This window comes from Penicillium cataractarum (genome assembly GCF_028827025.1).
Source record: "Penicillium cataractarum strain IBT 29864 chromosome Unknown utg000009l, whole genome shotgun sequence".
NCBI lineage: Eukaryota > Fungi > Ascomycota > Eurotiomycetes > Eurotiales > Aspergillaceae > Penicillium > Penicillium cataractarum.
The window spans coordinates 1,218,062-1,243,547 of NW_026622745.1; the positions used below are offsets into that span (position 1 = coordinate 1,218,062).

General features: G+C 49.8%; 9 protein-coding genes across 9 annotated transcripts; 1 reads left to right on the forward strand and 8 right to left on the reverse strand.

The window, feature by feature from the left end:
- Window positions 1-1,764: 1,764 nt before the first annotated feature.
- Window positions 1,765-5,625, reverse strand: N7496_011048 (putative C2H2 finger domain protein; the record flags this gene model as incomplete). The annotated part of the gene is made up of 1 exon (XM_056703961.1): window positions 1,765-5,625. The coding sequence occupies one exon, from the start codon at window positions 5,623-5,625 to the stop codon at window positions 1,765-1,767; it is 3,861 nt and encodes a 1,286-aa protein (XP_056549921.1).
- Window positions 5,626-7,407: 1,782 nt separating this feature from the next.
- On the reverse strand, window positions 7,408-11,419 carry N7496_011049 (uncharacterized protein; the record flags this gene model as incomplete). The annotated part of the gene is made up of 2 exons (XM_056703962.1): window positions 7,408-8,545; window positions 8,859-11,419. 2 exons carry the CDS (start codon window positions 11,417-11,419, stop codon window positions 7,408-7,410), a joined length of 3,699 nt encoding a protein of 1,232 aa, XP_056549922.1.
- A 2,464-nt stretch (window positions 11,420-13,883) lies between these two features.
- On the forward strand, window positions 13,884-14,567 carry N7496_011050 (putative NADH-ubiquinone oxidoreductase 178 kDa subunit; the record flags this gene model as incomplete). Its single annotated transcript, XM_056703963.1, has 3 exons — window positions 13,884-13,994; window positions 14,114-14,358; window positions 14,414-14,567. 3 exons carry the CDS (start codon window positions 13,884-13,886, stop codon window positions 14,565-14,567), a joined length of 510 nt encoding a protein of 169 aa, XP_056549923.1.
- Window positions 14,568-14,741: 174 nt separating this feature from the next.
- N7496_011051 (protein-histidine N-methyltransferase) lies at window positions 14,742-16,106 on the reverse strand (the record flags this gene model as incomplete). The annotated part of the gene is made up of 3 exons (XM_056703964.1): window positions 14,742-15,410; window positions 15,469-15,765; window positions 15,957-16,106. 3 exons carry the CDS (start codon window positions 16,104-16,106, stop codon window positions 14,742-14,744), a joined length of 1,116 nt encoding a protein of 371 aa, XP_056549924.1.
- Window positions 16,107-16,765: 659 nt separating this feature from the next.
- On the reverse strand, window positions 16,766-16,948 carry N7496_011052 (uncharacterized protein; the record flags this gene model as incomplete). The annotated part of the gene is made up of 1 exon (XM_056703965.1): window positions 16,766-16,948. The coding sequence occupies one exon, from the start codon at window positions 16,946-16,948 to the stop codon at window positions 16,766-16,768; it is 183 nt and encodes a 60-aa protein (XP_056549925.1).
- Window positions 16,949-16,952: 4 nt separating this feature from the next.
- On the reverse strand, window positions 16,953-17,848 carry N7496_011053 (Phospholipase/carboxylesterase/thioesterase; the record flags this gene model as incomplete). The annotated part of the gene is made up of 2 exons (XM_056703966.1): window positions 16,953-17,451; window positions 17,478-17,848. The coding sequence occupies 2 exons, from the start codon at window positions 17,846-17,848 to the stop codon at window positions 16,953-16,955; spliced, it is 870 nt and encodes a 289-aa protein (XP_056549926.1).
- Window positions 17,849-18,571: 723 nt separating this feature from the next.
- N7496_011054 (uncharacterized protein) lies at window positions 18,572-19,999 on the reverse strand (the record flags this gene model as incomplete). Its single annotated transcript, XM_056703967.1, has 2 exons — window positions 18,572-19,117; window positions 19,181-19,999. The coding sequence occupies 2 exons, from the start codon at window positions 19,997-19,999 to the stop codon at window positions 18,572-18,574; spliced, it is 1,365 nt and encodes a 454-aa protein (XP_056549927.1).
- Window positions 20,000-21,301: 1,302 nt separating this feature from the next.
- N7496_011055 (uncharacterized protein) lies at window positions 21,302-21,713 on the reverse strand (the record flags this gene model as incomplete). The annotated part of the gene is made up of 2 exons (XM_056703968.1): window positions 21,302-21,412; window positions 21,462-21,713. 2 exons carry the CDS (start codon window positions 21,711-21,713, stop codon window positions 21,302-21,304), a joined length of 363 nt encoding a protein of 120 aa, XP_056549928.1.
- A 1,292-nt stretch (window positions 21,714-23,005) lies between these two features.
- Window positions 23,006-23,408, reverse strand: N7496_011056 (uncharacterized protein; the record flags this gene model as incomplete). The annotated part of the gene is made up of 2 exons (XM_056703969.1): window positions 23,006-23,288; window positions 23,362-23,408. The coding sequence occupies 2 exons, from the start codon at window positions 23,406-23,408 to the stop codon at window positions 23,006-23,008; spliced, it is 330 nt and encodes a 109-aa protein (XP_056549929.1).
- Between the last annotated feature and the right edge of the window lie 2,078 nt (window positions 23,409-25,486).

Here is a 25,486-nt window from a genome sequence, read left to right on the forward strand (position 1 = left end):
ACAGGTCAAAATTGATTATCCACTAAGATCCGACCATATAGTCCCTACTACTACGCTTGCTACGGAGTAAATTACTGTATATCGTTATTATTCCCAATTTACTACTACAATCACCACTCCAACCAATCCTGTACATACCGCAAATCTCGACTATCTACGGAATACGATTGGTTACACAACCAGCCCATCCCGTCCGGGCCTAGATCGGGTGTGACAGGGCGATCGGCACAACCTCGTTCCCGATGCCATGCCGTTTTACTCGCAAGGGGGTTTTACGGAGTTACTATAGTTAACGGGTCACTAAGACTGACACCCAGGGGGAGGCGGGGGGAAGCTATACTCTGATGGTGAAACACGTCTGACATTTTGACATCCACGCGTTCGTCGCAAGCGAGGATCATCCAATTCATAATACAAAAAAGGAAAAAGGGTCGCCTAAAGCTCAAGCTTTAACCTTAACGCCTCCAGCCCCTCATGAACATACCGAATGGACTCCGTTTTCTCCGTACTCTGCCCTAACAAGCACCTACGAAAGTAGTAAGCTAGCTAGTTCATCATAGAAACCACTCTAACCCTAGCCTAGCCACTCGTAGGGCAACTAACAAACAAACTGGTACAATCTCCTCCGTGTCACCCTTTATTCAATACTTTCTGCACGCCCCGAGATCCAAGCAGCCGAACTATGTATACTATGTATAGCTATGTACTGCACCATGTTTCCCTCCTCTTCCTCAATTTAGCTGAAAAGTTCCAAATCAGGGAACAAAAGCGAACTCCCTATACGTCCAAACGGGGACCATCATCAACCTAACCCTAAAACAAAACCCAAAATCTGATCTCTCATATGCCATGCATGACTGATGTAAATAAATCCTTTCTACTCCACCAATCCTCTTCAATCCCTGACAAAGATTCCTCCACAGAAAATATGTACAGTACTAACACAAACCTATCCCGGGTAGGTCCACGAGGGACAGTCCAGTAGTCACTGTACAGTGCTAGTGCTGTAGGTCGGCGATCATCACGATTTAGGATCCGTTCACCATTCCACACTATACATGCAGATCATAATAATCAATTCCTTCTCGCTTTCGCTTTGCAAATAGCCCCATTTTTACGATAGGGTATATAGACTAACTCCGTACAATATTCGAGAAGGAAAATGGATATAGTGGATCATGGGGAAACGAGGGAGGGAGATCACAAAAGGAAAGAAAACAAGAAAAAAAAAGGGGAGTCCTCGGGGAAAGAAGAACCATGCCGAACGAACTAGAGGGAAATGATCGATCGATAAACGAGACAAAAACAGGTACTAAAAAAGCAAAACGAATACCTAAAAGAAAAAAAAAAAAAAGGGTATTGTCTGCAGAAACTTCCAAAAGTCAAGACAACCCAAAAGCCAAAAGCCAAAATCCAAAATCCAAAACCCAGAACAAAAACGGATAATCGTCTCATCCCTTTCTCATGCACCTCGGTCGGTGGGCCTCGTTTCGAGGTGCTGCACGAACGGTAATAACGGGTAAATAGTCTCAAGATCGAAAGGAAGGGGTATACACGTTAGACGCACGCCCTGAAATGCAAAAAACGGGGTGGGGTGAAAAGAAGCGAAAACCACGCAAAGTAGATCAGTACAGTATGAGGCTAATATCCAAAACAAAAACGACCAAAAGAAGAAAAGAAAAGAACTCATAATTGGTGCAAAATTCGTGGCAATGGACTGTCACTCCATCTACGGAGTACGGAGTATATATCCGGCATATTTTATCACATCTGCGACGAATAACTCGAACTATACTGCCCGGACATATACGGGCTATTTGGCGCGACGGATTGGTATGTTTGATACCCCGCCTGCTGCGCCGGATAAAGCGAGCCCTGAGTCGGCGTGGGACCAGTCCCAAGCTCCGCCATCGTCTGTGGGGGCAGGTGGGAAGAGACCGAGTACGAGTTTGGGGCGAGATTTAGATCCGCGGAGCGGGACGGGATGGAGAGGGGCGGATATGAGGCCGAGTCTTGATGCGAGGGGTTATGGGAATGAGCATGGGAATGGGCATGAGCATGAGGGTGAGGGTGAGCGTGGCCTTGTGGGTGGAGCGTGGCCGAAGACGTGGCTTGGGCATGGGAGCTCGGATCAAACGGGTCCAGTGCGTACCCCGAGAACTGATCGCCAGCCTGCAGAGGATCGATCAGGGATTCTGGCTCCATCATCGATTCGGGTTCCATCGAGATCTCGCCGCCTGTCATGCTGACGATGCTGAAACTTGGAATGTCGCCATAGTATGCTTGACCCTGGCTCGTGGCATGGGTTTGGGTTTGGGTTTGAGTTTGGCCTTGAGCGTGGACTCGCGTTTGAACGGCGTCAGAGCTGGTATTGTTGTTGAAGGGGGTCACGGTGCCGATCGGCGCCGACACGCCGTGGCCTTGGCCCTGCGAGGCGCAGCTCTGCTTAGCAAGTTCCAGAACTGGCATGGCCAACTGCTCCATGTGTTTCCCCAGGTGCACCGTTAACTTCTTCCAGGTGCCACAATTATTTCCGCAGAAGCGACAGGGCTCTTGGGAGGGGGTATCCTGCGTGGTATGTTTGCATTCCTCGACCAACTGATCGACTATCTTTGGAGAACTGTCGCCAACACCCGCACCCTTACCCTGAGCGGCTTTGGGGTCGGACAGTTTATGCTCGCGAACCAGATGCTGGATGAAATTGTTCTTACGATAGCACTTGTGCGTACAGTCACGATATGAACAGCACCACCATTCGAGTTGTCGATGTCGCTCACTCTCATGGCGGACCCAGTCGGCCTTGCGCTTGAAGGACTTGGGCTCCGTGCACCCGGGAAACGTACACGTGAAGGGTTGGATGTCCTCAAAGATATGCTTGGACCAATCGGACGGCTTGTGGATGGTCTTGACTTGGAAACAGACGGGACACTCAAACTCGGCTGGTAGTCGAGAGACGGGAGGCAGGGGGACGCCAGGGGGGAACTGGGCCGCGGCAACGACCCCTTCGCTGCCGAGATATGACTGATCATGGCCATCCGTGACTCGGAATTGGGTCTGTCCACTCTCAACGTCGGCTGCTGTCTTACGCTGCGGTAGCAAACGTGCTTGTCCACCTAGCGCGAGGCAAAAATTGCCCGACTTGCAGGAACCCTTGGCTACGGCTGCAGCGTGCTTCTGCTGGTATTCGATCAGCTTGCGATGCCGCCGCACTTGTTCGCCGGCAAAGCGATTGATCAACGCGGGTTCGAGGCGCGGGTTCAACTGCATGATCTGTGACTTGAAGCCTTCCATGGTGGGAACTGGCAAGCGGGAGATAGCTGGGAATTCCATGACGAGTCCCTTCTCCTCATCGCAAGCATCCATATCCTCGTCATCATCAGCGCCAGGCACTTCAAGTGATGACGGTGCCATATCGACACGCGGCTCAACCACATCCGGCTCTACTTTGCAGTAGCGAGAGAGGCTGGCTACGGGTGGACCGCCATGCGTCGTCATGAGATCCAGTAAACCTGGCGTTGTCGGCCGGGGAACCTCGCTCTTTGCTCGATCACGACCCCATTTGGCTGGGAAGGCCTTGGGGCTGGCGTCCGCGTGAGGAGACACCGCTTGAACGGAATGACTGCCTCCGACGGCAGCCATCTGCCCAGTCATGGACATGAGCGCATTGGTCAAGCTCGGAGAGCGACTGTGAGGTTTCGGTGAATGCTTACTCGACAAGCTTAGTCGATGTCGGTAGCTTGAGCCGGCGCTTTCCTTTCGCTGAGGTTGTGGTGGTTCCGGGCCACCAGGTTGCACATTAGTGTGCGCACTGGCAAGTGACAGGTCTGAAGCTTGTCTCTTGATCCTCTGCTGCGCCTGCTGAACACCGCGCTTGAAAAAGCTACTGCTCCAACTCCCGTGTTTCTTGGGGGCATCCGTGATTCTCAGAGACCGCTCGAACCCGGTACTAAAGTTGAATATACTGTCCTTGTCGATAGTCGCCGTGATAGAAGCAGCGTCTTGCTCCTTTGCACGCATCTCGTACGTGGCCATTGCCGCTGCGGAACTCCGGGGCTGCCTCATATCTTCTCTGCGCATTGGGTCGCGGGGCGCATCGTGCCACGGGTAAAGAGGGAAGCTTTCGTCTGGAGATGCGACTTGCTGGGAGGTATACTCAGCCGCGGTAGAGTAATCGTACAATCCGTGATCATCTGCAAGCGCAGGGAGAGAGTCTGGCGCCGTGCTGCCATCCGAATCGTCCTCGCTCATGATACCGTCATCGCTACTCTCATGCAACATCTGACCAGGGCCCAGAACTGAGCGATCGGCCGCATTGAGATTGAAGTAGTCTGCTTGCTGGAGAGGCCTGTCTCCCGTACTGAGCGCGCGAATCCGGTTAGGAGGTTGAATGCGTCCTCGAGATTGGGTTGCAGGTCCGTCGCCCGCTTCGCCGTTGGCTGGTAACACGGTTTCCGTCCAGCGACCGATTTCTGCGTTTTTCTGCTCCTGCTCGCGCTTACCCTGGATCTCATTCGGGCTTGGTCCGTATTCGTCTCCTCGCGAGAACGGATCCAGGCCGCGACGGATCGCGCTGGGAGTTCGCACATAAGTTCCGTTGTGCGAGGGAATCACGGATACAGAAGAGATGGAGCGGTGGTCGTCGTTGTCATCGTCATACCCATTGGACATATCGTCGGGGCCGATGGGTGACAGCAGCGATCGGCTGGGTCGTGTTTCGGGCGCATTCTCAACTGGCGAATCTCCTCGGGATGTCCTCGAAATAGTAATGATGGGACTTCGGCCTCTCGAAGATGGAGATGTCAAATCATTGTTCGATACATGGTTAGTCGACACGGTGAGTCTAGACGGGCCATACGCCGGATTCGAGCTGATACCAGACTGTTGCGGCGCAACGAACAACGCCTGCGTTGGCAGCGCGGGATTGCTATTGTTCTGGACTGTCGCGGTCTCCGGCACGGAGGACGGGCTGGGCATGGCCTGTTCTGGGTCCAGGAACTGTGTCGTATTAACTGGGATGGACGGCAGCCATTGCGCATTACTAGCCGCAGCCGCATTCTGCCCCGTGCCAAAGACCAAAGGAGACGCTTCGTTGGAGAGATCGGAGAAATTGACCATCACCTCTGTCGGGTCCAAAAAGCCCTCCGTCGGGTTAGTTGCGGAGGTGCTGGAGCTAGCGTCCGGATAATCATTTCCTCCTGGGGCCAAATAGCCCTGCGACGTGATAGAGGGGCGACGGGCCTCGTCGTACGGCGAGGACGTATGATTCGGACTACCATTGACGGGGGTAAGTCGAATCGCGCTGGCGTGAAAGTCACTTTCTTCTGGGTCTGATTGCGCCGAGAGATATGGGTCTGCGGTATTGAGTTCCAGCGGCACGTGGTGGTGACCCGCCGCGACAGCGGGAGACTGGCGCGCGTAGGGGCTCGAAGACATTTTCTGGTTCAGAGTGAGGTTCAAGTCGGTTTTGGGCAGGTTGCGGGAGAGTTTGGCCCATGTAGCGAGCGATTGATTTGGCGAGCCGTCTTCGGACGGAGGCGAGAGAGGGCCCGATGAGGGGAAATCATTGAGTGGATGCAGATTGCTTTGAGCCAGGTCGGAGGAGTTGGTATATAGATTCCCAGGCATAGAGAACCAAAAAGAAGGGAAGAGGCCAAGGGTGTCGAGAGGTTTTCTGGAAGGGTTCTTTTTTCGGGGGAAGGAAGAAAAGGATTACAAATGATGGGGGAGAGGTAGCCCTGTGTCGCACGGGTTATAGAGTGAGGGACCAGTCTGACCAGCTGAGCCGACAGGGGAGAGAGGGTCAGGAATGGGGGCCGAGTGTGTGAGTGCGAGGATCTGGGGTGGGATAGAGTGGATTTAGAAAGATGAGAAGTTTAGAAAAGGACGAGCTCCAAGATATGACCGAACAGAATATACCAGGATGCGACTGCCGTAGGCGCCGTGGTATGAGAGAGGGAGGGTTCAGCCTTGAGAGGAGACTCCGCTTGACATGAGCCTCATTTAGCGCTGTGCCCCGCGGTCCGATCGTGGCTCCGAGGAGTTTGTAAACACTTGTACTGTATTGTTATAGTAGAGTATGACTACCATGTCCAGAATATAGATCTGAACACCACACATTCAGTTATTCTATTGATAATAGATAACTAAATAGCTTCAACAAAGCTATATCCTTTCATCTTCCATAATTCTCCTCACATTCCTCCAATAATCTCATTGCATCATTCAAGGCAGACCAGCCCACCCCACCGACTCCTGAAACAAGGCTGTGCCATATACCCATTTTGCACTGTTTGCAGTCTACCACACCCCAAAAGCCACGCCGACTCACGAACCACCCCTCCTCTTCATCTTACGCCCCATAAACTACTGTACTAGTGAACTTACGAGGATCAACCGTTTCATCTTATGAGTTCCGTTACTATTCTTATCCGTGGGAATGTGGCAAAGCCTCGTAGGGCTGAATCTCCCAAGGTCCACGAGCTTGTTTATAAATGTCTGGCCCACACCGCTGAAACGGTATCATGCAAGACTGCATTTAGGATGGTTCCTTTAATTTTGATAGTCCTAGTTCACTGACTTAGTAGTTATGGTTGTTAAATGTATTCTATGATGCTAGAAATACTCCAATCTTTCATTTATTGACCATCGTCATTCTGTTTATCCTTCTACGTCCCACCGCCCACGTGGTACAGTATTTTGCCGGCCTGGTCATTTCTCAGGTTTCTACGGAAAACCTTAGGAAAGAATAGCTGTGAAGATATGGGATTCGGTGGACATTGGTGGTAGAATATGTCTTAAAAATCTAGATCTACGCTCTAGAACAACCTGTAATCCCCATACTACAATACATCGAGGCTTGTGCACCGGGTGGCGTGGCTAACCACTGGAAATAGCGCCAGGAATCTTGGATACGGGTGGATCCCACCCGAGAGCCAAGGAAAATATGGTAAGGGGATCAATACATATTTAACATCTATTTTGGAAAACTTTTAATGACTTTGGGGTACCAAGAACACTGGATTTAAATGAGCTGCTTACAAGAAAAAACGAAGTCGGGAGGTATAGGTTCTTATCACTCGCCTTAGCCTATTCTAACTACATATCGAAGCAACTAATACATTGACCGTACATGAGCCCTTCAACCACGCTAAACGCAAAGATCAAGAGAAAAAAAAGAGTAACGAGGGCACAAAACATACGTATATCCAACATCTTCACGCTAATCAAATCCCAAAATCAACGCTAATAACATCAAGAACAGAAAATCAATCTAAGAAATAAAAACAAAGATATAAAGCTTTCGCATCCAGCTTGAACGCTAACAAATCAATCAAAAACAATAACAATAGCAACATAGTAAGCAAAAGATAAAATAAGCCAAAACAAACTCATTCGGTCTTTACAGCCTCACGCCTTAACGGAGGCTCCCTTCCCCTTCGGACTCGCAGGTAGCGAAGACGCCGTGAGCTTCACCGGCGTTGGACTCCTGACCGGTGTGGGACTTCGCACAGGCGTCGCGCTCCTCAATGGCGGACTCTTCATAGAAACTGGAGTCGAGCTCCGCACCGCCACGACTGGCTCAGACATAACCACCGGTTCAACTTTCACCTCCTCCTCCACCTCCTGCTTGGGTGTCTTCGGCGGCGAAGGCGGAGGAAGTGGAACCTCCTCAATCTTCTTCTCCTCAACCACAACCACCGGCTCCGGCTCCGGCTCCGGCTCTGGCTCAGGTACCGGCTCAGGTGCCTTCTTCACCAACTCCTGCAACCTAGCCATGATCACGGGTGAATCCGAGTACAACACTTGACCGCATGAATACACGCAAGATGTCGCGCGGTCCGGGCCAACTGCGAAATCCTCGTGCGCTGCTTCGCGGACCACACGTGGGAATGTACGGAGTACGACGTGTCGACTGGGTTCTGGCTTGGGACCTGTATCTTCCCCCTTGGGAGCGGCAGCGTACTCGTTCCAGCCCTCGTTATCGATGGCTTCTGCGTCCGGGGCTGGGAAGGAAGCTAGCACCAGTTCACGCTCAACGCGGGCATGGCGCCATGTCTCGGCGGCGAGTTTGACGATTTTCCGGACGGCGGTGAGTAGGGAGTCGAGTTGACGTGGATCAGCGAAATGGCGGATATGATCGATGATCTCATCGACAATCACAGCGGCAGCGACGTTGATGGATTGTTTAGCGTCGGACGTAGTATATGCTGCTTTGAGAGTTTGCTGACGCCAGAAAGCTTCACGGCGGACGGATTTACGGCGGATATCCATGGAAAGCATTTGGAAGAAGGTATCTGCTTTGTCGTAGCGGCGGCCGAGGGTGAAGAGGAAGGGTTGGAAGACGCGATAGGTTAGTGTTTTGGAGACGACGTGTTGGACGTAAGCGGCGCGGAGGGCGCGGGATGGAGGGGTGTTGTCGAGGAAGGAGGGGAGTTCGGAGGGGATTTTGGAGAGAATGTCTTTTGGTGGGTCGATGGGGAGGTAGGCGAAGTGTTCGTGGGAGAGGGTCGCGATTAGAGAGGAGAGTTGGGTGAAGCAGTCCACACTAGAGAGAGGAAAGTTGTTAGAGACTTTGTACATTTTTTGTCATTGTATATAGCGGTATCGAAAGTATCGTGGGTGTGTGAAACATGATGCGAGGTTGACATTCTATAGGACGTAGACGTAGACATAGGAGAGATATCGAGTGGGCCGTTGATGAACGGGAGAAATAGTATAGGCGTCCTTGACAGAAGGGAAAGAAGAAAAAACAATGCGAAGCCGAGACATGATCATGATCGTAAATCGTAGAAGAGCCTCCCAAATCAAAATGCAACGCAAGATGTAAATGCAAACAAATTCAAAGGCCGGCTACTTACAAGAATTGATCACCTTTGGTCGTCTTCAAGTCGGTCGCCTCACCGAGACTCATCAGCGTCCTGCGAAGCCGATCACAGTCTTGATCCAAATGGTCGATGGTCGATCTCATCTCCTCCACCGCGCGTTGGAGTTGCTGCTCCTTGATCAATCCATCACCTTCCAGCTTATCCTTCTCCCGCTCAGCGCTGTTCAACTCCTCGCCCTTTTCGGCTACCAGCTTCTGCAGCACTGCTCGTTCTGCCTCCCAGTGCTTCTCCTGCTCAAGGAAGTGGGCTTCGACGGCAGAAATCTTCTCGTTAAGATCCTTGGCGGCGGCGGCGAGTTCCAAGTCGTGAGTTTGGCGGAGAGTGTCTAGTTCGCCGGCGTGACCAGATCGAAGGGTATCTTGTTCACCGGCATGACCCTGCTGAAGTGCCTCCAGTTCTTGAGCACTCTTCTGGCGGGTTTCCTCCAGTTCCTTTTCCTTCGCTTCCAATTCGGCAACCTTGGAGGCGACCTCTTCGCGGGTGATGTTGAGCTCGGCCAACTGTGTCTCCAACTCGGTCTCCTTGGTCTCTAGAGTGGCAATCTTGGAGGCAAGTTCTGACTTGGTAGCCTCGAGTTCACCGCGCTGGTTCTCCAGTGAATCCTCCATCAGTTTCCTCTCCTTCGCCCACTCCTCCTTAGTCGACTCGTGCTGATCCCGCAGGTCCTTCTCCCGCGCTTCCAGCGTCTCGGCAGCAGCCTTCTCATCCTCATTCTTGATCTCTTCAAAGAGTTCAGTCAACTCCTGCTTCTGAGTGGTCAAAGCCTTTGCGTGGTCATCCTTCTGTGTCTCAATCTCCTTCTGATGTGTCTCCTGAGCCTCCTTGATGCTCGCGTTCAACTTCTCAATCTCCGCCTCGAGCTCAGACTTGCTTTGTGAGAGCTCCTCATTGGACTTTTGATGACCAGCCAGGCCGTCTTCAAGGTCTTTCTGCTTCTCCTGCAGGTCACCCAGTTCCAGACGCAGCTCGTTGATGGTGTTCTTGAGCTTGGCGCATTCCTCCGCACTCTCGTTAGCGGTCTTCTTCATTTGAGACTGTAGAGCTTCAATGTAGAAGTCCTTGTGCATGAGGGCTTGCTCATGCTGGTTGCCGATCTGCTTCATCTCGGCCTCGCGGCTGTTGAGTCTAGTATGAGTGTGGCGGAACCCATGGAGAAGACGGTTGATGTCGGGGATGGCGGATTGAATGCGATGGAGAAGCTCAATGTGTTCCTGGTCATTCTCTGGTGGGGAGATGGTGCCATTCTCATGCACTTGACCATTGTTCAGACCGAGGTTTTGAATGGCTTGGAATGATGCAGCGTAAGGCTGGTCAGAGACACTATAGCTCCGATGCATATAATGGCCGTCTAATGGCTGAGGAGTATACGGGCCATAAGGTGGGATCATACCGGCTGAACTCATGACGGGAGAGTGGAGGGCCGTCGAATAGCTCCCTGCTACTGAAGGAGGAGGGGGCATTGAAGGTGTTGAGGCAACTGGAGCAACTGGAGCAGCTGGGGCTGCAGGAGCTGCAGGTGGAGGTGGAGTGGCGGTAGGTGACATGTCGGGCGACACGTAAGAATAATGAGATCGAGCCAGTGGACTACTGACTTTTGGAATGGGTGAGTGGTAGTAAGGTGTAGAGTATACAGGCACCGCGTACGGTGAGTATGGGAGGGGAGGTGGTGGATGATAGGGATAGTAGTGGGCTTCGGGAGAAGCACTTGACATAAACCGTGCTTCGGTTAATGATGGGGATGGAAGAGGCACTTGGGCCGGTGTAGGTGAGAAGGGAACAGAAGGGGATGCAACGAGATGCCTGTCTGGATACTCTGTCGGATAGGTTGGGTAGGCTGGATAGGCTGGATAGGCTGGATACTGAGGATAGGCCTCTTCATAAGTCGTATGCCTTGGGTCAGCCTCGTGGTGAGGTTCGGGTGTGCCTCTGCGAGTTGTTGGCAGAGAAGTTTGGCCGTCGTTATAGTGGCCAAGATATTCCTCAACCTTTTTGGCACGGTGGCCCCCACGGCGTTTAACGCGATGATCGTTTCGGTAATCAGTGTGATGCTTGTCACGATGATCGCGGAAGTGGTCGTCTTTCTCAACCGGATGCTCATTCAAGGGTTCAGATGGTCTTTCTTCATGTTCTTCCTCATGGTCAACTGTTGCTAGAGGCACTGAAGTTGAAGGTGATGGCGATGAAGGTGCCGAAGGAGTCTCCTTCTCTAGGAAACTTTCAATTGAAATGGGTTGTTCCAGGACAGGTTCAACTGTTGGTTCAAGTACTGGCTCAAGTGCTGGTTCAAGTTCTGGTTCAAGAACCGATTCAACTGCTGGTTCAGATGGTTGGCTGGGTTCTGGTTCTTGTAACACAAGCTCCGGACTAGCAGGCGCAGGAGATTCGATTGTCGTCTGGTCTTCAGTTGTCTCAATGGTTTCGGTAGGCTCAGCAACTTCAACAACTTCGGGACTCTTCGCCTTCTTAATCTTCAGCTTTGCTCCGGCCTTGCCATTCTTCTCCTTGGCTTTGGCCTTCTTGCCACCCAGACCCATCGCGGTTGACTGATGCGTGCCCGAGATAGACGGATGGAGAGAGAATAGGAAGAAGACGTGTTCCCAATAGGATCACGGTATGATTTCGAGCAGGAATGAGTCAAGTGAATACTCCAGTCGGCTGATTGATGGGGCTTCTCTGCTCTGCACTGTACATTTGCAAGTTGCCCCGGCAGTGCCTCAAGATATAGCCCAAAACAGGTCTTCACAGGGTAGGAGTAGAACTGGTGACCCCGAATGCTCGGATGTCAGAAAGTGATGAAATCAAGGCGCCCGAGCGAGGAATATCGGGCAGGGAAAATCAGTTGATCTGGATCTTCAAGTCCAGTTGGCGCAAGTGGGCACAGATGCGTGTGATACACGAAGAGTGAGGCAGCCTGTCCCAGCACACAGACACTTTTAGGTAAGCCCAGATCTCAATTCTAGAGTCTGGAGGGTGGAGGGGGGTGATGGAATCCGACGGGATATTGTGTACAGTACAACCAGTGTTGGAAAATAGAAAGAGGGAAAAAAGGGAGAAAAGTCACAAAAGTGAATATTAAATGCACCTAACTATAAGGGGGGGGATTGTGTGGATGGGCAGAAGAAAGTAGGGTCAAAAAAAAAGAACAGTGCGTTTCCAAACCAACTAGTTCAACTCGCCCATCCACACGGTTCTCGCCATGGAAAAAGACCACTGCGGACCGAACCTTAGTGTGGATGTTGGTACCCCATCCTAGAAATCCTACCTATTCCACCCCCCCAAAAAGACCAGTCAGCTCGATCGAAGCATAACGCTGATCGACGCGCCAGGGAACAACGAAGATTCTATTCTGAACCGAAGCGAGACCCAATTGCTGGTCGCCATGCGGCCATTGGGCATCAATGGGCTTCGGGCGCCGGTTGGAAACAATAGGGCAAGGCTGGTGGGGACTGGCTCCCAAACTCTGACATGTTCAATTCGTAGCCAGACGCTTTTGATAGGGAGAATGGATGGGTCCAATATTCAACGAACTCGGCCCGATGGAGTTTAAAATGGAGAGGGGGGCTGGTAGTTTGAAAACGAGGCGTCGTCTGGAGATAGGTGTGCCCTAAACATGCAACCCCGGAATGGAGATCGTGAATTTCTCGGATTGAGGGAAAGTCATGCATATGCAGCATCATCCTGGATCCTCTTTGGATATTATTATTGGGGTGGTTAATCACTACTGGGGAAAGACGAAAATAGGTATGAAGAGGTGATGATGGAAATGTTTTGTGGCTTGTCGGGTCGGGCGCGTTAGTCCGAAAAAACACGGCGAAACAAAAGGACCGACTCCCAACGCGAAGTATACTTCCTTAGATTGAGTCTGATTGGAGAATAATACCTCGAAAACTTCGGTTCATATCCCAGAACAAGATTTACAGAACAGAGTCAGCAATTAATTGGAAAAGTTGCTAGGACCTAGCATCAACCTTGCTCAAGTAGGCACCGAAATATATATAGAATGCCGTCTTACTTTCAGCCATCTCAGTTGCACACTCGTACGATTTTACAAAGTGATAGGTATATTGAACGGAAGAAAAATCGATTCTTATCGGCTTTGTGCGAAGATCGACATTGTTCCAGTATGTTGCACTATCGGAGTCGTCGACCTCGACTCCCAAACGATATCGATCTGATGTAGATGTGCGATAGCCTCGACTAGGGCCATCGTCCGTACTCAACAAATTTTAAAGTTTCAGCTTGTGCACCTAGCCAATTTTTACGATTGCTTCGATTTAGAGTGTGATCGATGGGGAATTCTGCACATCTTCCGGATTCCATATCTATCTAGGTAGGAGTAGGACAACTACAGGAGGGGTGAAGATTGTCTAGCAACCCAAACTTATCTGCAGTCAGTCAAGATAGTTGTACAATCATCTCATCAATCGTGCTTTGAGATAAAAATCGAATTGCCTGGGATACCTGGAAAGAAAAATCCAGAAGAGATCCTGAATGATTTTTAGATACAGAGGAGTTTGAAGCCCGTTTGGCTAAACCTTTTCTTCCACCTCTTGTATCAAATTTTTGAAATGTTACTATACCATTATTGGTTGATGAAGATCGCTCTTCCTCTGTGCCCTGCTCAATCTTGGTGCTTCTGACTTTATTTTCCGAGAATGTCTAAGCATCGAGATTTGACAGTCATACTCTATTTTGGTTACATTCAATAACTAGTCTAGGGCTGGTTGGAAAGGTCAAGAATTGACAGCCGACTGAGAGGCAGTTCTTGAATCCAGCGCACACCGGGAATACCAATACGAAATAATTTTACAGGAACTATCGTAACTCGATATAAATATTTTCTCAAGGTGTTCCCTGAACAACCCCAACTAGAGTGAGAAGCGCACTAGTCCCAATTCGGATCCTGTCATGTGACCCGATCGGTTCGCAACTTCATCCTATCATCTCCGCCCGAAGGGTCATCACTTCACGACTCTTGCCAATTCTCCCCATCCAACCATGTTCGCCGCCAGACGCTCTGCTGCTTCGACGCGGCAGCTGCTGCGCCAGACCCCTCGCCGGTTTGGCTCGCACTCCGCCCACTCCGAGCCCGTCAACGAGGGCTTCGGCGTAAGCTTCTCCCTCCCCCGCTGGCCTGGCCAGACGAACTCGCCAACGAGCTCTGAAAGCTCCGAGAGATCCTCAATTGCATGCAATTGCTTGCTAACACTGGTAATTCCACTCAACAGCGCAGTTTCTACGTGACTGTCGGCGCCATCGCCTCCTCGTACCTCCTCTACCGCATTAGCGCGGCCAGCCAGGACTCCGGCTCCGAGTCTTTCATCGCCGGCCTGATCAACAAGTACACCACCTCGCAAGAGGTTCTTGAGCAGCGCAATGCCATTCACACAGCCCTTCTCGAGAAGGCCGCCGAGGACCGTCACCTGCTCCAATCCCAAGGCCCCCGCGAGGCCTATGAGCTGAAGACGCCCGAGTGCGTTGATTAAACCTTGTTCAGATTGGAGATGCTGGTTGCTAATTATTAACAGGATGTTCAACGCTCGTCCCCCGTATAACGTTTCCCCCGGTTCCCAGGCCGACCTGAGCACCGTTGTGGCCCACTACGAGCGCCAGAACAAGGATATTGAGGAGGCTCGTTTTGCGCGCATGAAGGACGGCAAGGTCCAGTCCGTCTACGAGTAAGCGGATAGAAGGGTGTGTTCTTTTTTTTCATCATTGATTAGCTGTCTACGATAGACATGCGCAACGGAGGAGCAAAACATGTACATATACGTTGGGACTGGGAAGTTCAATCCGGCAACCTGATCATTTGAATTCCATTTGTTTGAAGATTGTGTTTTTTGAGGCTTTAGGGTATCATACGGCGTTGGCAGAGGGCGTGATCTCCAATACTACCCGGCCAACTCCTTCTGACTGCACGTCCAACTTCTCCTGGACTTGCAATTCATCTCCGCAGACAGTCTTGAGCACGGCGAGGAACTCGTCAACTCCACCTCCAACTCCAAAGTACACCTTCTTCGCCGCGACCAAGGCACGAGTCTTCGCTGCAGGTGTGCTAGAGCGGCGCAGCAATGCCAAGAGGGTCTCGGAGAACGCGGCCAGTGTAGCTGGTGAGTAGATAGTCTCACTTGCAAGTACGAGAGTCTTGCAATCGCCGCTGCTAGAACGAGAAAAGACCAGATCCACGAATTCGGGAGACCAGCCACCAGAGATGAAATCAATCGAGATACCACGCCGGGCTAGGTCGTTCTTGAACTCATCCACTAGCTCGGGCGTAATGTCGAGCTCTTCATCCTGCTCACGGCGAGGACCTTCTTCGCTAACGGCAGGTTCAACGACAGTTTGTGGTCGGCTGTTGTGCCATGTCAGAAGCAGATTGGGAAGCGTAACGAGACGAAGCACAGCATCGTTGTAATCCGCAAAAGTAAAGTGTGCTTTGCACCGTGGCGCGTCATCCACCAGCTCCGTCTGGCCGAGGATTTGAGCGAATAAAGTCATCGATGGCACAGCAGTACCCGCACCCATCTACCATCCCACATTCTTAGCATGATAACCCGCATTTGTCTCGGTCAATAATACATACCTCGATAATATGAACATCACTCTGAGAGTCACTCAATGAGCCAACGATCTCGCTATCCCCAGCAGCCAGTTTGGCAAGATCAAGAGCACACTCCCACGTCTTGAAGCCACCCTCGTAGAAATTAGGCTTGAGATCGCCTTCTTCAAGGCCGGCGATGAGCTCGGCATTGTCGTAGTTCTCGCTATCTTCGGCCATCAATTGAGTGCGGATGTCGAAGATTTCTCGACGTGCAATGACTACGGGTGTACCGCTGATTGCGAGCCGGTTGTAGAATATTTGTGATGGGAGGATTGAGAGCTGGGATGATGTTAGATCTTGTGGTCAATGTGAAGTAAAAGCCATTGTATAACGCATGTGGCCTCGAAGCGAAATCGTTCATAGCCACCCATTTCTCAAAAGGCGACGATCCAGAGATGCGAATCTTGGTAAAACAAAATATAACGGTGGACATGAAACACAAGATTAAGGTGATAGTTGCATTCACTCACCCAGTCATTGATATCATGGTTGCTGGGCTTCACCAGCTCGGGAAGCGAATTCGTAGCGTCCTTAGGAGGCAACACATCTGGTACGCCATTGTTAATCTCAGAATCATCCATGTCAATGTCATCCCCCGAGAAGCCGAAGCTGAACGCCATTTTGGACAGACGCCTCTGGTGTGGTGGGATGGACAGAAATATAGTGCGGGATGCTAGGTAAGAGGTGGGGTGATGTGGTGGCTCCGGCTGGGATCTTGACGAGGCCGAGTACGTAGAAAAGCCTCCCTCTGTGACCTTAAATAGATGGGTATATTGTGACGGATTGTGTGCTAGCGTTGGCAATTGATATCAAAAACGTCGTTTAACCATTGCATCCAAAAAATTGCAGTGGGTCCACATAGGTGATGACTAATCATTTTATCGAGCCCGCGCGGGCGGGCATAGTGGTGGGGTACAGGTACAGGGAGTATAGACGTACCCGTTCAGGATTGACTGTAAGACATCTGCTATATTATCAGAAAATATCAGAAAGCTATACTAAAAACACAAAAGTATGTCATAGAGCAATCTAAGAGGGAGCTTTTTGTGGAAACACAATTTATGATAGAGGACTATCGACCTATGGGATCTTATCATTCAAGGAGATGTCCCACATACTTCTATTGGAGCTCGACGTGGTTATCTCGAAGCTTTTGAGATAAATCACATTGCATATGCTGCTTGGAGAGATTAGAGGTAAAGCAGAAACTTAGTGCCGCGGTCATGAATTTTGAGAATGACGAGTCGTCACTCATTTGAACGACAATACAAAGAAGTTCTTATGCAATGTCGTCTTGACCGGCACTCAGGGATGACTCGGGCTTAACTAGTAGCTCGACGCGATCCCGAAGGAAGTCCAAAATATCTTGAATCTCATCCTCAACTCGGTACCAATGTCCCAATCCTTCGTAAGCCTTCCATGTCACATCCAGGCCCATACCCGTCGACAGTACACGGGACATCTTATCACCAAGGGTGACGGAAATGGCCCAGAAACACAGGTGTTTGAAGGTGATACAAGCAGGTGAGTGATAATTCGTTTTCTGATGACTCCTTGTTCGTGGAGATGCTGGAAAGATCAAGAATGTCGCGGATATGGTTGATAGCTTGGACGAGCACTGGCGCTTCTTCTTCGTCTCCTTCAAAAACGTTCACATCGTCATGCACGGAGCTGGTCCGTTGGAATGGGTCGTCATCCGATTCAGAGTCAGAGACTGTAGCTGTAGATTCATCTACATCTTCATCACTATCCGTCTCCTGCTCGGAGCTTTCATCCTCATCCGTGTCGGAATCGTCTGATTGAGTTTCATGCTGCTCATTTTGACTCGCGACAGGGCTGTCATCGCAGCGAAGAATATCCCGTAGCTGCTGTTCAAAAGGAAGCCATCCACTCATCCCAACAAAAGCCCCGATAAATTTCTCTGCATCAGAATCATTCCAGCCACCCAGCAGCGTGAAATGCCCGCTGCAAAGCCTTGACTTAGCCCCCACACGATGATCTTTTGATGGCCTCCCTCGCCTAAAATCAAACCCTCTTCATCGATCAAACCGCGGATAAATCCAGCAGTCTCACAGTGACCTTCTACTTGTAGGTCTACCTTCTGTCCAGGGCCGTCAAGGGAGTAGTTGTCGAACCACTGGTTGATAGGCATCCGTTTGAAGATTGTGGCACGCCGTTTCCGCGCGGTTGGGAAGATGAATTTCACAGTCAGGAGTCGAGCTTGGAGATTTCCATATTGAAGGAGCTCGCAGCCATAACGCTCGGCATTACTACCTCTCCCGTGAAGAGAGATGATGGTATATGTATGTTCTTCATGGAGCGGTTGGATGACCAACGGGGTGGGGTATGGCTTCTGTACCATGGTACCGCAGTCAAGACAGTGGGCGGAAAGAGTATCGTGGGTAAACGTAAAGCAGAGAGAAATCCGATCGACATGAAATTTCCAGATCGCGTATTTTGAATTGACTTTCAGGCACTTCCTATTGGAGGAAGAGGAAACAATGTTCACAAGTTCGATATGTCAACAAAGGGAAATTTCTAGCCGCCGTTTCACTTCTTAGTACAAGTACGCGCCCGCCCCTGGTGACTACATTAAGAACCCAAGTAGATGCGAACATTCCAACCGGAACATTCCAGATACATTTTGCGCTTTGATAGCTGTACTTTCATCTGCTATAGTGGCTTCAAAACATCATCAAAAGAGATATGTCCGAGTGCCCGATTTCGAGCAAATAGAATGGAGCTAGCAAGGCTGGAAGGGTTGCCCCCCTCCCCCATTTTCTACACTCTCGGAACTGGTCCTCACTTTGACAGAACCTAGAATTAAGTCATATTTGATCTTGTGTCTTGTTTGATTGAGCGTCTTTGAAGACCCTCACATATACACGATGCAAGATAATAGATGTAAAAACTTAGAAGGGGTAGGCATATGGTCCCGGACGATAACCTGCGCTCCGCTTCCAAGCACGATCTTGAGCCCATGACTCCCTGTCTCGGCTGGGCTCCGTATAGGTGATCGCTATTCCCCAGGATTGAAACTCCTCATTCAGCGCATCCATTCGGTCCCATGGATATTCTGGATCCATTATCTGATCTTTAGGCTCCACGGGGCGGAACGCGATTTGAATGTCTCGGAGTAACGACCTTCCCCCCTGACAACCGCGGTCTGTGCAAGTTTTCGAACCCACGATTCCTCTTCCTCTCCAAAGTCATCCCATTGCGGCCATACTGAGCCCATCATGTGAAAGCTCCACTTGAACTTCTTCAGCCTTGGTGGCGAGAGGCAGCCCTCGAATACTTGCTTGGAATCTGGGAGTTTCTCTTTGGAACTTGCAAAGTGCCACCGTGATAGAGATAAGGTTTCCAGAACAGAAAATTCGGAGAAGTCGAAAGGCTTTCCTTTGATCTCGTCGGGAAGATGCTCGATTTCCAGTTCCACAAGACTGTCTTTATGCTGAACTAACATTTCTTTCACCATAGGCAGATCTATGGGATTATGCTTGTCGTAGACCCTTCCCATGATTCTGAACTTGGAAAGAGCCTCTGGCCAGCTGAGTAGCATGCTTAATCCTTCGGCAGTATCGGAAAAGCTACCGAGATCGATTTCCTTTAGCTTTGGAGTCTTGCGCATCTATCCATTTTTGCTAGTTAGAAGTGATCTCAGGTATAGAGCGAGTCTATCAATGCGGCCTACCTCTAGCCCTTCATAACGCGACTCCGAGGCACTGAAGCCAATAACCCCCAAGTATTCTAGCGCGGAAGCTTGTCCTTGGAAAACTTCGACAAAATCGGTCACTGAAAGGCTGTCCTTGCCCAGCTGGGCTATGTCCAGACGCTCAAGCTGATGCATATGCCTCGCGCACTCCCTCATGAATTTCCATGTCTGTTTTGCCCTGTCTTTGTTGAAGCCTCCACGAACGAACATATGTTCGATATTGGGCACGAAAGCTGGTAGCTGTTCAGCTGGCCCGCAGTCTTCGTCTGGCTCATCTTTGGATTTCTGTTCGCGGACATTGGTATACAACTCTCGGCAGTACAAGCCAAGCGACGGATTCTCTCGGAAAGTCCGGAGCAGTAGTTCGAGTCGGGGCTCGGGAGGGATGAGCCTCATGTTGTAGAGAGCTTGTTTCCTACGGTAGATGAATGGCACCATGATTTGACTGAATCGTCGACAGGTGAGGGCGACATTCCTCATCGAGACCCCATCGTACTGTGTCCTGTAGGGCCAGCGGGGCTCCCCATCCCAGCCGATTTCCGGTGGAGTAATGACAGAAAGCTCCAAAATGTTGCTTAATAGTTCGTCTGGAAAGGTGAGTAGGATGTGGCCAGCCCGAGGAGTGTCATCGTTATATTCTTGTGAGATGTTCATTTTGGGCGCTTCAGTCTTAGGGTTCTCAGTCTTGGGTTCCTCGGCCTGTGACTCGTCAACGGAGCTGCATGCTGAGGCCCATCGCCAATTTTCATCCGCATCCGCCTCTGCCCATGCTTCCGGCCCAGGGATTGCAAGAAACATCAGGGGTCTTGATCAAGATGATGTGAGGTTATTGTTCTGATTTCTGAGTCCTGGAGGAAAAGAAGAGACTGAGTCACTACTGAGAGGGGAAGATGTCCCTTGCGCATCCGCGCTACCTAAGCCATCGAACAGCCACAATACGGCGGCTTACTCGAAAGAGCATCCAGGCAGTATTGGGAAGACGGCATGATGTAGACTACAAATCAAGTGAATCAGTACTATTTGTTGATATTTATCAGCATTTGCTCTTTACCGTTTGACTTTCAGCATCAAAATCAAGATCCCGAGGTTGAGGCTCTTTCCTGAAGCTAAACAAAAGGACTCTATACTTCGGGGCCGAGAATTACCCCTCACCCCCTCTTCCGTATCAGCAGGCCAGCAGGTGACTAGATGTCAGCCCACCATAAATGATGTTAACCAAACACCACGAGGTCACCGGAATCAGCCATAGCCACGCCTTTCGATTGTTTACCTGCAGAAATGGTGGAAATACTTCCGGAATACCTGGCCTACAACTCGACTTCGCACGGGTGAATAGGTCGTTGCATGGTGCGCTTCGGCAATACGTTTGGTCTTCTTTCAGGATATCAAACCTCTCGGTCGCTTGCGAGAGAGATGTTACTAAACTTGTAGAGTGTATGTAAGAATCGCTTTATTTGAATTAATGGGCGTTGGTTGAGATAATCGATTTTGAAATTTTCTGGGATCATACTCATGGCACTACAAGAAACTTTCGCGACACTACGACGCCAAGCCTAATCAGGAACCTGCTTATAAGTAGAATAAGGTACATCCGATATCTATTCGTAGCGGTAGTTTAAATTTTAGAATAAGAGATAAGCCTTACCAGATACTTGAATCTCCTATGTTTCTAAAGATCTTTCGGAATATCTTTTTAATCATCTTTTTAGAGATCCCTAGTTCTATCTCTCTATTTATCCTTTGAAGTATAACTAATAAGATAATTTAGACCTTTAGTCAGGAGCGTTAATCTTATGAAACTTCACTGTATATAAATACCTACGTAACATAATCGCTCCTCGCAGACCGTTATACAATTCTTTCGTCGTAAGGCGCGTCCCAATTAGGTTTAGCATTATAGTGTCGCGAAAGTTTCTTGTAGTGCCATGACTATGATCCCTTTTCTGATGGGTGTAGGTGTTTTACTCGGGCAGGAATTACGTTGCTCAGGGCGGTTGGGTGACTAAATCACTCTAGGATGTAGGGGTTTAGAAAGACAGTAGCTTTACTCCTCCGTCAAGCCGGATTGTGTGAATATCTAGTTTCAATCTCTTTCCTTAATCACAGCACCCTTGGAGCAGTCTGGATCACGGAGAGGGCGCTACCATCAACTAAACCCTCTTCAACAAGCTGTTGAACATAACGGTGAATCCAGGACTGGCATCTTTCATTCTAGAGATAATGTCAGCGCTGTCTATCGTAAAAACGTGAATCAACATACTGAAGGGTCGAAGGGGTTCGGACTGCGAGGAGGGGGCTTAATAATGGTCGCGACCGACTCCAGGCGATCACGCGCAATAGTATCGCGAGTTTTCTGGGCACCAGCCACCGTGGTAGCAACGAAACGTTCATCAACCTCTGCAACAGGGAGAATCTGGTACTCGCCATCGGTGTCTTTGATATCGTAGTTGCGCTTGAACTCTAGGAAACATCCCGTGGCAGGATTGCCAGTGACGTGGATGAATTTTCCCATGGTGTTTAAATCAGCACTAGGGATGAAGATAGCCTAGTGAGCAGTTCGTGCACCGTTGGAGATTACCGCTAGATAAATCGTGCGTGTCATCTTGTATTTGTCTGGTCGAGGTGAAAGCGATCTGGTGGTGGTCTCCAATGCGATTCGGAAGAGTTTCGGGGATAAGTGATGGTTATGATGGAATCGACCTTAAAAGATGAAGTCGATATGGAAGGAAGAAACCTCGAGAGCATGTGAAGATGTCAGATCGCATACTTCTTAGTCTGTAAATTTTGGGAAATCTCGCTGCCTTGACCCTCAACAGGCTACAGCAAACATCACCGCGCATGTTATTCAAGATACGGCAAACGTCAGAATTACCACCACCACGTGTATCTAGATATTATAATTCACTGTAGACTGAATGCTATTTAAACACAGATAAAGACCGTACCCAGAAGGCTGAATCGCTTCGCACAGTAGCTATAGCACACACATAGCACGGCCGCCATGTATTATTTCTTTCGCCGGGGCTTTCTGAATAATCGTAATCTTCCAGCTCCCCATAGAGCTCCGTTAATGACTCTTGAATTATGAAATAAATCGTTGTGTAGTAGCACACTGCAGAAACATGAGTTAATAGACCATATATTCGCTTTAGCAGATCTTTAATGGGTCGAGCCTAGATTAAAAACAGTTAATAGCCTCCTCCGACTTATTATCAGCCACGAATCATGCACCTTTTGAAATTAGCATAGCTATCAAGAGGAGTATGTTAGTAGTTTTGTGTATTAGTTAGAATTGGAAACCTAAATTAGTGCTCAGTGGGGATAATAACTGGTGCATTCAGTACCCCGTAACGCTCAAGAAGTACTTAGGAACTTCGACCTTACACTGCTGTCTCTTTAAGAGGACTTAATCATTCTTCATCGTCCTTCATGAAACCATAGCGCAAAGAACTTACCCTGTGGTGGCTAGAATAACTATGCTGTTAAAGAAAAACCATCATTGCATCCCGGTACCCTAACACCCCATGGCCATTGTGTAATAGTTCCAAGGCTCATTCGTACTGGCAAACCGGCACATAATCATTGGTAGGTATGTTTTGGACCATTTATCATTCATTAGCACGGACACGTATGCCTTTCTGGCCTCTCAGTACGCAGGCAGCCAGCCTGACTGTTTCCAGTCTACAATTACGGATCTTCTGGATCCTGTTCAAGTTAGCGAAGATTAGCGTAGATAATCTGAAGCTCTCCGGAGATTGAAACACGGTCACCGGACCCTAGGCTATCCCACACTTGCTCCAGTGTCTATGAATCGAGATATTTCATGTAAAGAAAGGTTTCGCCTCCATCCTGCCGCCAGGTGTATAACTCTAGAACCGGGACATAATCCTTGAGGAGCTGACCGATGGCGCAGAGGCACTGACCCTCCGAAATTCTCATAGCGGTCCCCCATTTCACAAGTAAGGAGAGCTCTTGGAATACCACGACTGGCGCTCGCCGTTGAGGCCCAGCCTCAGAGAGTGTTCTCCTCTTGTCCACGGAGGTTCCTGCGAGATGTCGAGTCTTCTGGAGAAGGTAGATTGGTAAACTTTTTGAAGTATCGAGAATCTTTGGCGTCAAAGCTGGGGGACTTTGGTATCATCGATGGTGTCAGGATCAACCGTTTGTCTGGGTCTAGTGCCTCGCGCTTTGCCTCAGACGATAGCATATTGGACTTGAAACCCGTGAGATGCGGGGGCGTGTTCGACTGGGAAGTGGAGGAGTGAGATATTGATTTACCTCCTTTCGTGCAGCTCCATGTCTCTGTATTCCAAGATCATTCCTGTGACGAGGATGTGCACTAGACAGGATTGAGAGGTCAAATTTAAGTCGTCTTGATATCCAGAGTATGCACTGTTTGCAGGGGGATGGGTTAATTGTATGAGTGGGGCTCGGGAAGGTTGCCGATAGGCGCCACAGGTGGGTATCTTTGATGCCTCAGGCAAATATTCGAGATATCAAGACCCTTTTAACATTGACATGCTACTATAGATCTCCCAAACCACTTAACTTTTTCCAACACATTCTACAGAGGCAGTTCCCCGAAGGTGGGGTTTTACAGTGGTAGTTCCACCAACCCTTGAAATAACCAATAATTTCCTTCTAGCAACAGTAGTCGGCCTTGCAGCTCGATCTCGTCTTTGGTTGAACCAAGCGCCACATGGCCATCGTGACTTGGCCACTTCTCGAAATCTGTAGCTAGCTTTACTGAGCCAGGCGAAAAGGACAAAGTTATAAAAAAAATCAAAAATAAGACCCGAAACCGTGCCGCCCAGGTGGGACCTTGGGCCCGGTCACCCGCTAACTCCGCCCCACCAGCCCTCAGGTAATGAAACTAGACTTGACTATGGGGAGAGTGGTATCGATTAGACGAGTGCATCGATACCACCCGGTTTCGAACATCCCACTCGCCAGAGATTCACGGCAAACCTAGTGTTTTACCACTAGGTTACCTTGGGCCTTCTTGCCAAATTGGAACTGGAAGTGATCCTTAGCTTGTCAAGGGCAAACAAACCGCGTTAGTTCAAGCCCCCCAGGACCCACTCTTCTCTAGCTAGAGTATCAACACCGGCATCTATTTTTTACTTTGTGTTTCATACGACTGGCACTGCCGCACACCCCGATCAGAATGACTTATGCAAAGCCAGAGGGCATCATCACGACCACCAGGATTATACGATTCAGACCAGTCATCCCCAGATCTAGCACCACGCAGATTCGATTCACCAGCGAGGCCCTGCTTCTTTGGACCCTATTTTGTGGAGCAGCACTAAAACGCCCTGCAACTGGAGCGGGTCTCCTTGGCATAGTACCTAGTTTTCTTATCTGTCCTTTGAGTTTTTCGCTTTATGATCCACGCTGACAATTGCCGATATTAGTACAGGGACATTCTTATCCAGGATGGCAATCATCGAAGATCTCCCATTTGAAATCCTCATATTAATACTCGAGTCCTGTTGCGACTTTACCAGTCTGGATGGGCTACTCCAAAATTTCCCTCGCTTGGAGCAGGTCTTCATTGACTCCCATGAGTCAATTCTCAAGAAAGTCTTGGGGAATTGTACCTTGACCTCTGGCGGCATTCACAGACTCTGCCAGGTCCTGTTGGCAGTGGAGTCCGCAACGTTTACCCCGTCAACCTTACTGGAACTCCTCCAGAGTCCACCGGAGGCCAACATCTCCCTACAATACGTCAAGTCGCCGGCGTCCTCACGAAGAGCAATAGCAACTGCGGCAAAGATTCATCGTACAGCCTGTGCTTGTCTCCAAGTCTTTCTGTATCGCATCAAGTTAGCAAACCCACGCCGTCCGACTTCTTCGCAGGGGGAAATTATCGACTGAGTCAGAGGAAGAGCACCAGAACCCGATGGTGAAGTAACCCAAATTCAATCACCCTCCGTCGTGGGTTGAGCAGCATCGGGTACATCGAATGCTGTGGTATCAAGAGATCTTCGCGCATGTTTCCCACGCTGCTTTGACCCGATGGACCTGGTCTAAAGATGACCTGACACACTTCACCGTGGAATATCGAAGTTGGAGTCGGTTTGAGCAATTCGAACAAGAGATATTGAGGGTGGCAGAGTGTTTGTGTGATTTATCAAGTACCAAGTTGACACCGGCTAATTCTGAGCTCGTACTTCTGTATTTCACTGCCATCCTTTCTCCAGAAGATTTGAAATTGTGTGCATGCTGGGCTCTTCCTGAGATTCCTGTTTATTCTGATAACACTGCACATTGGGCACAACT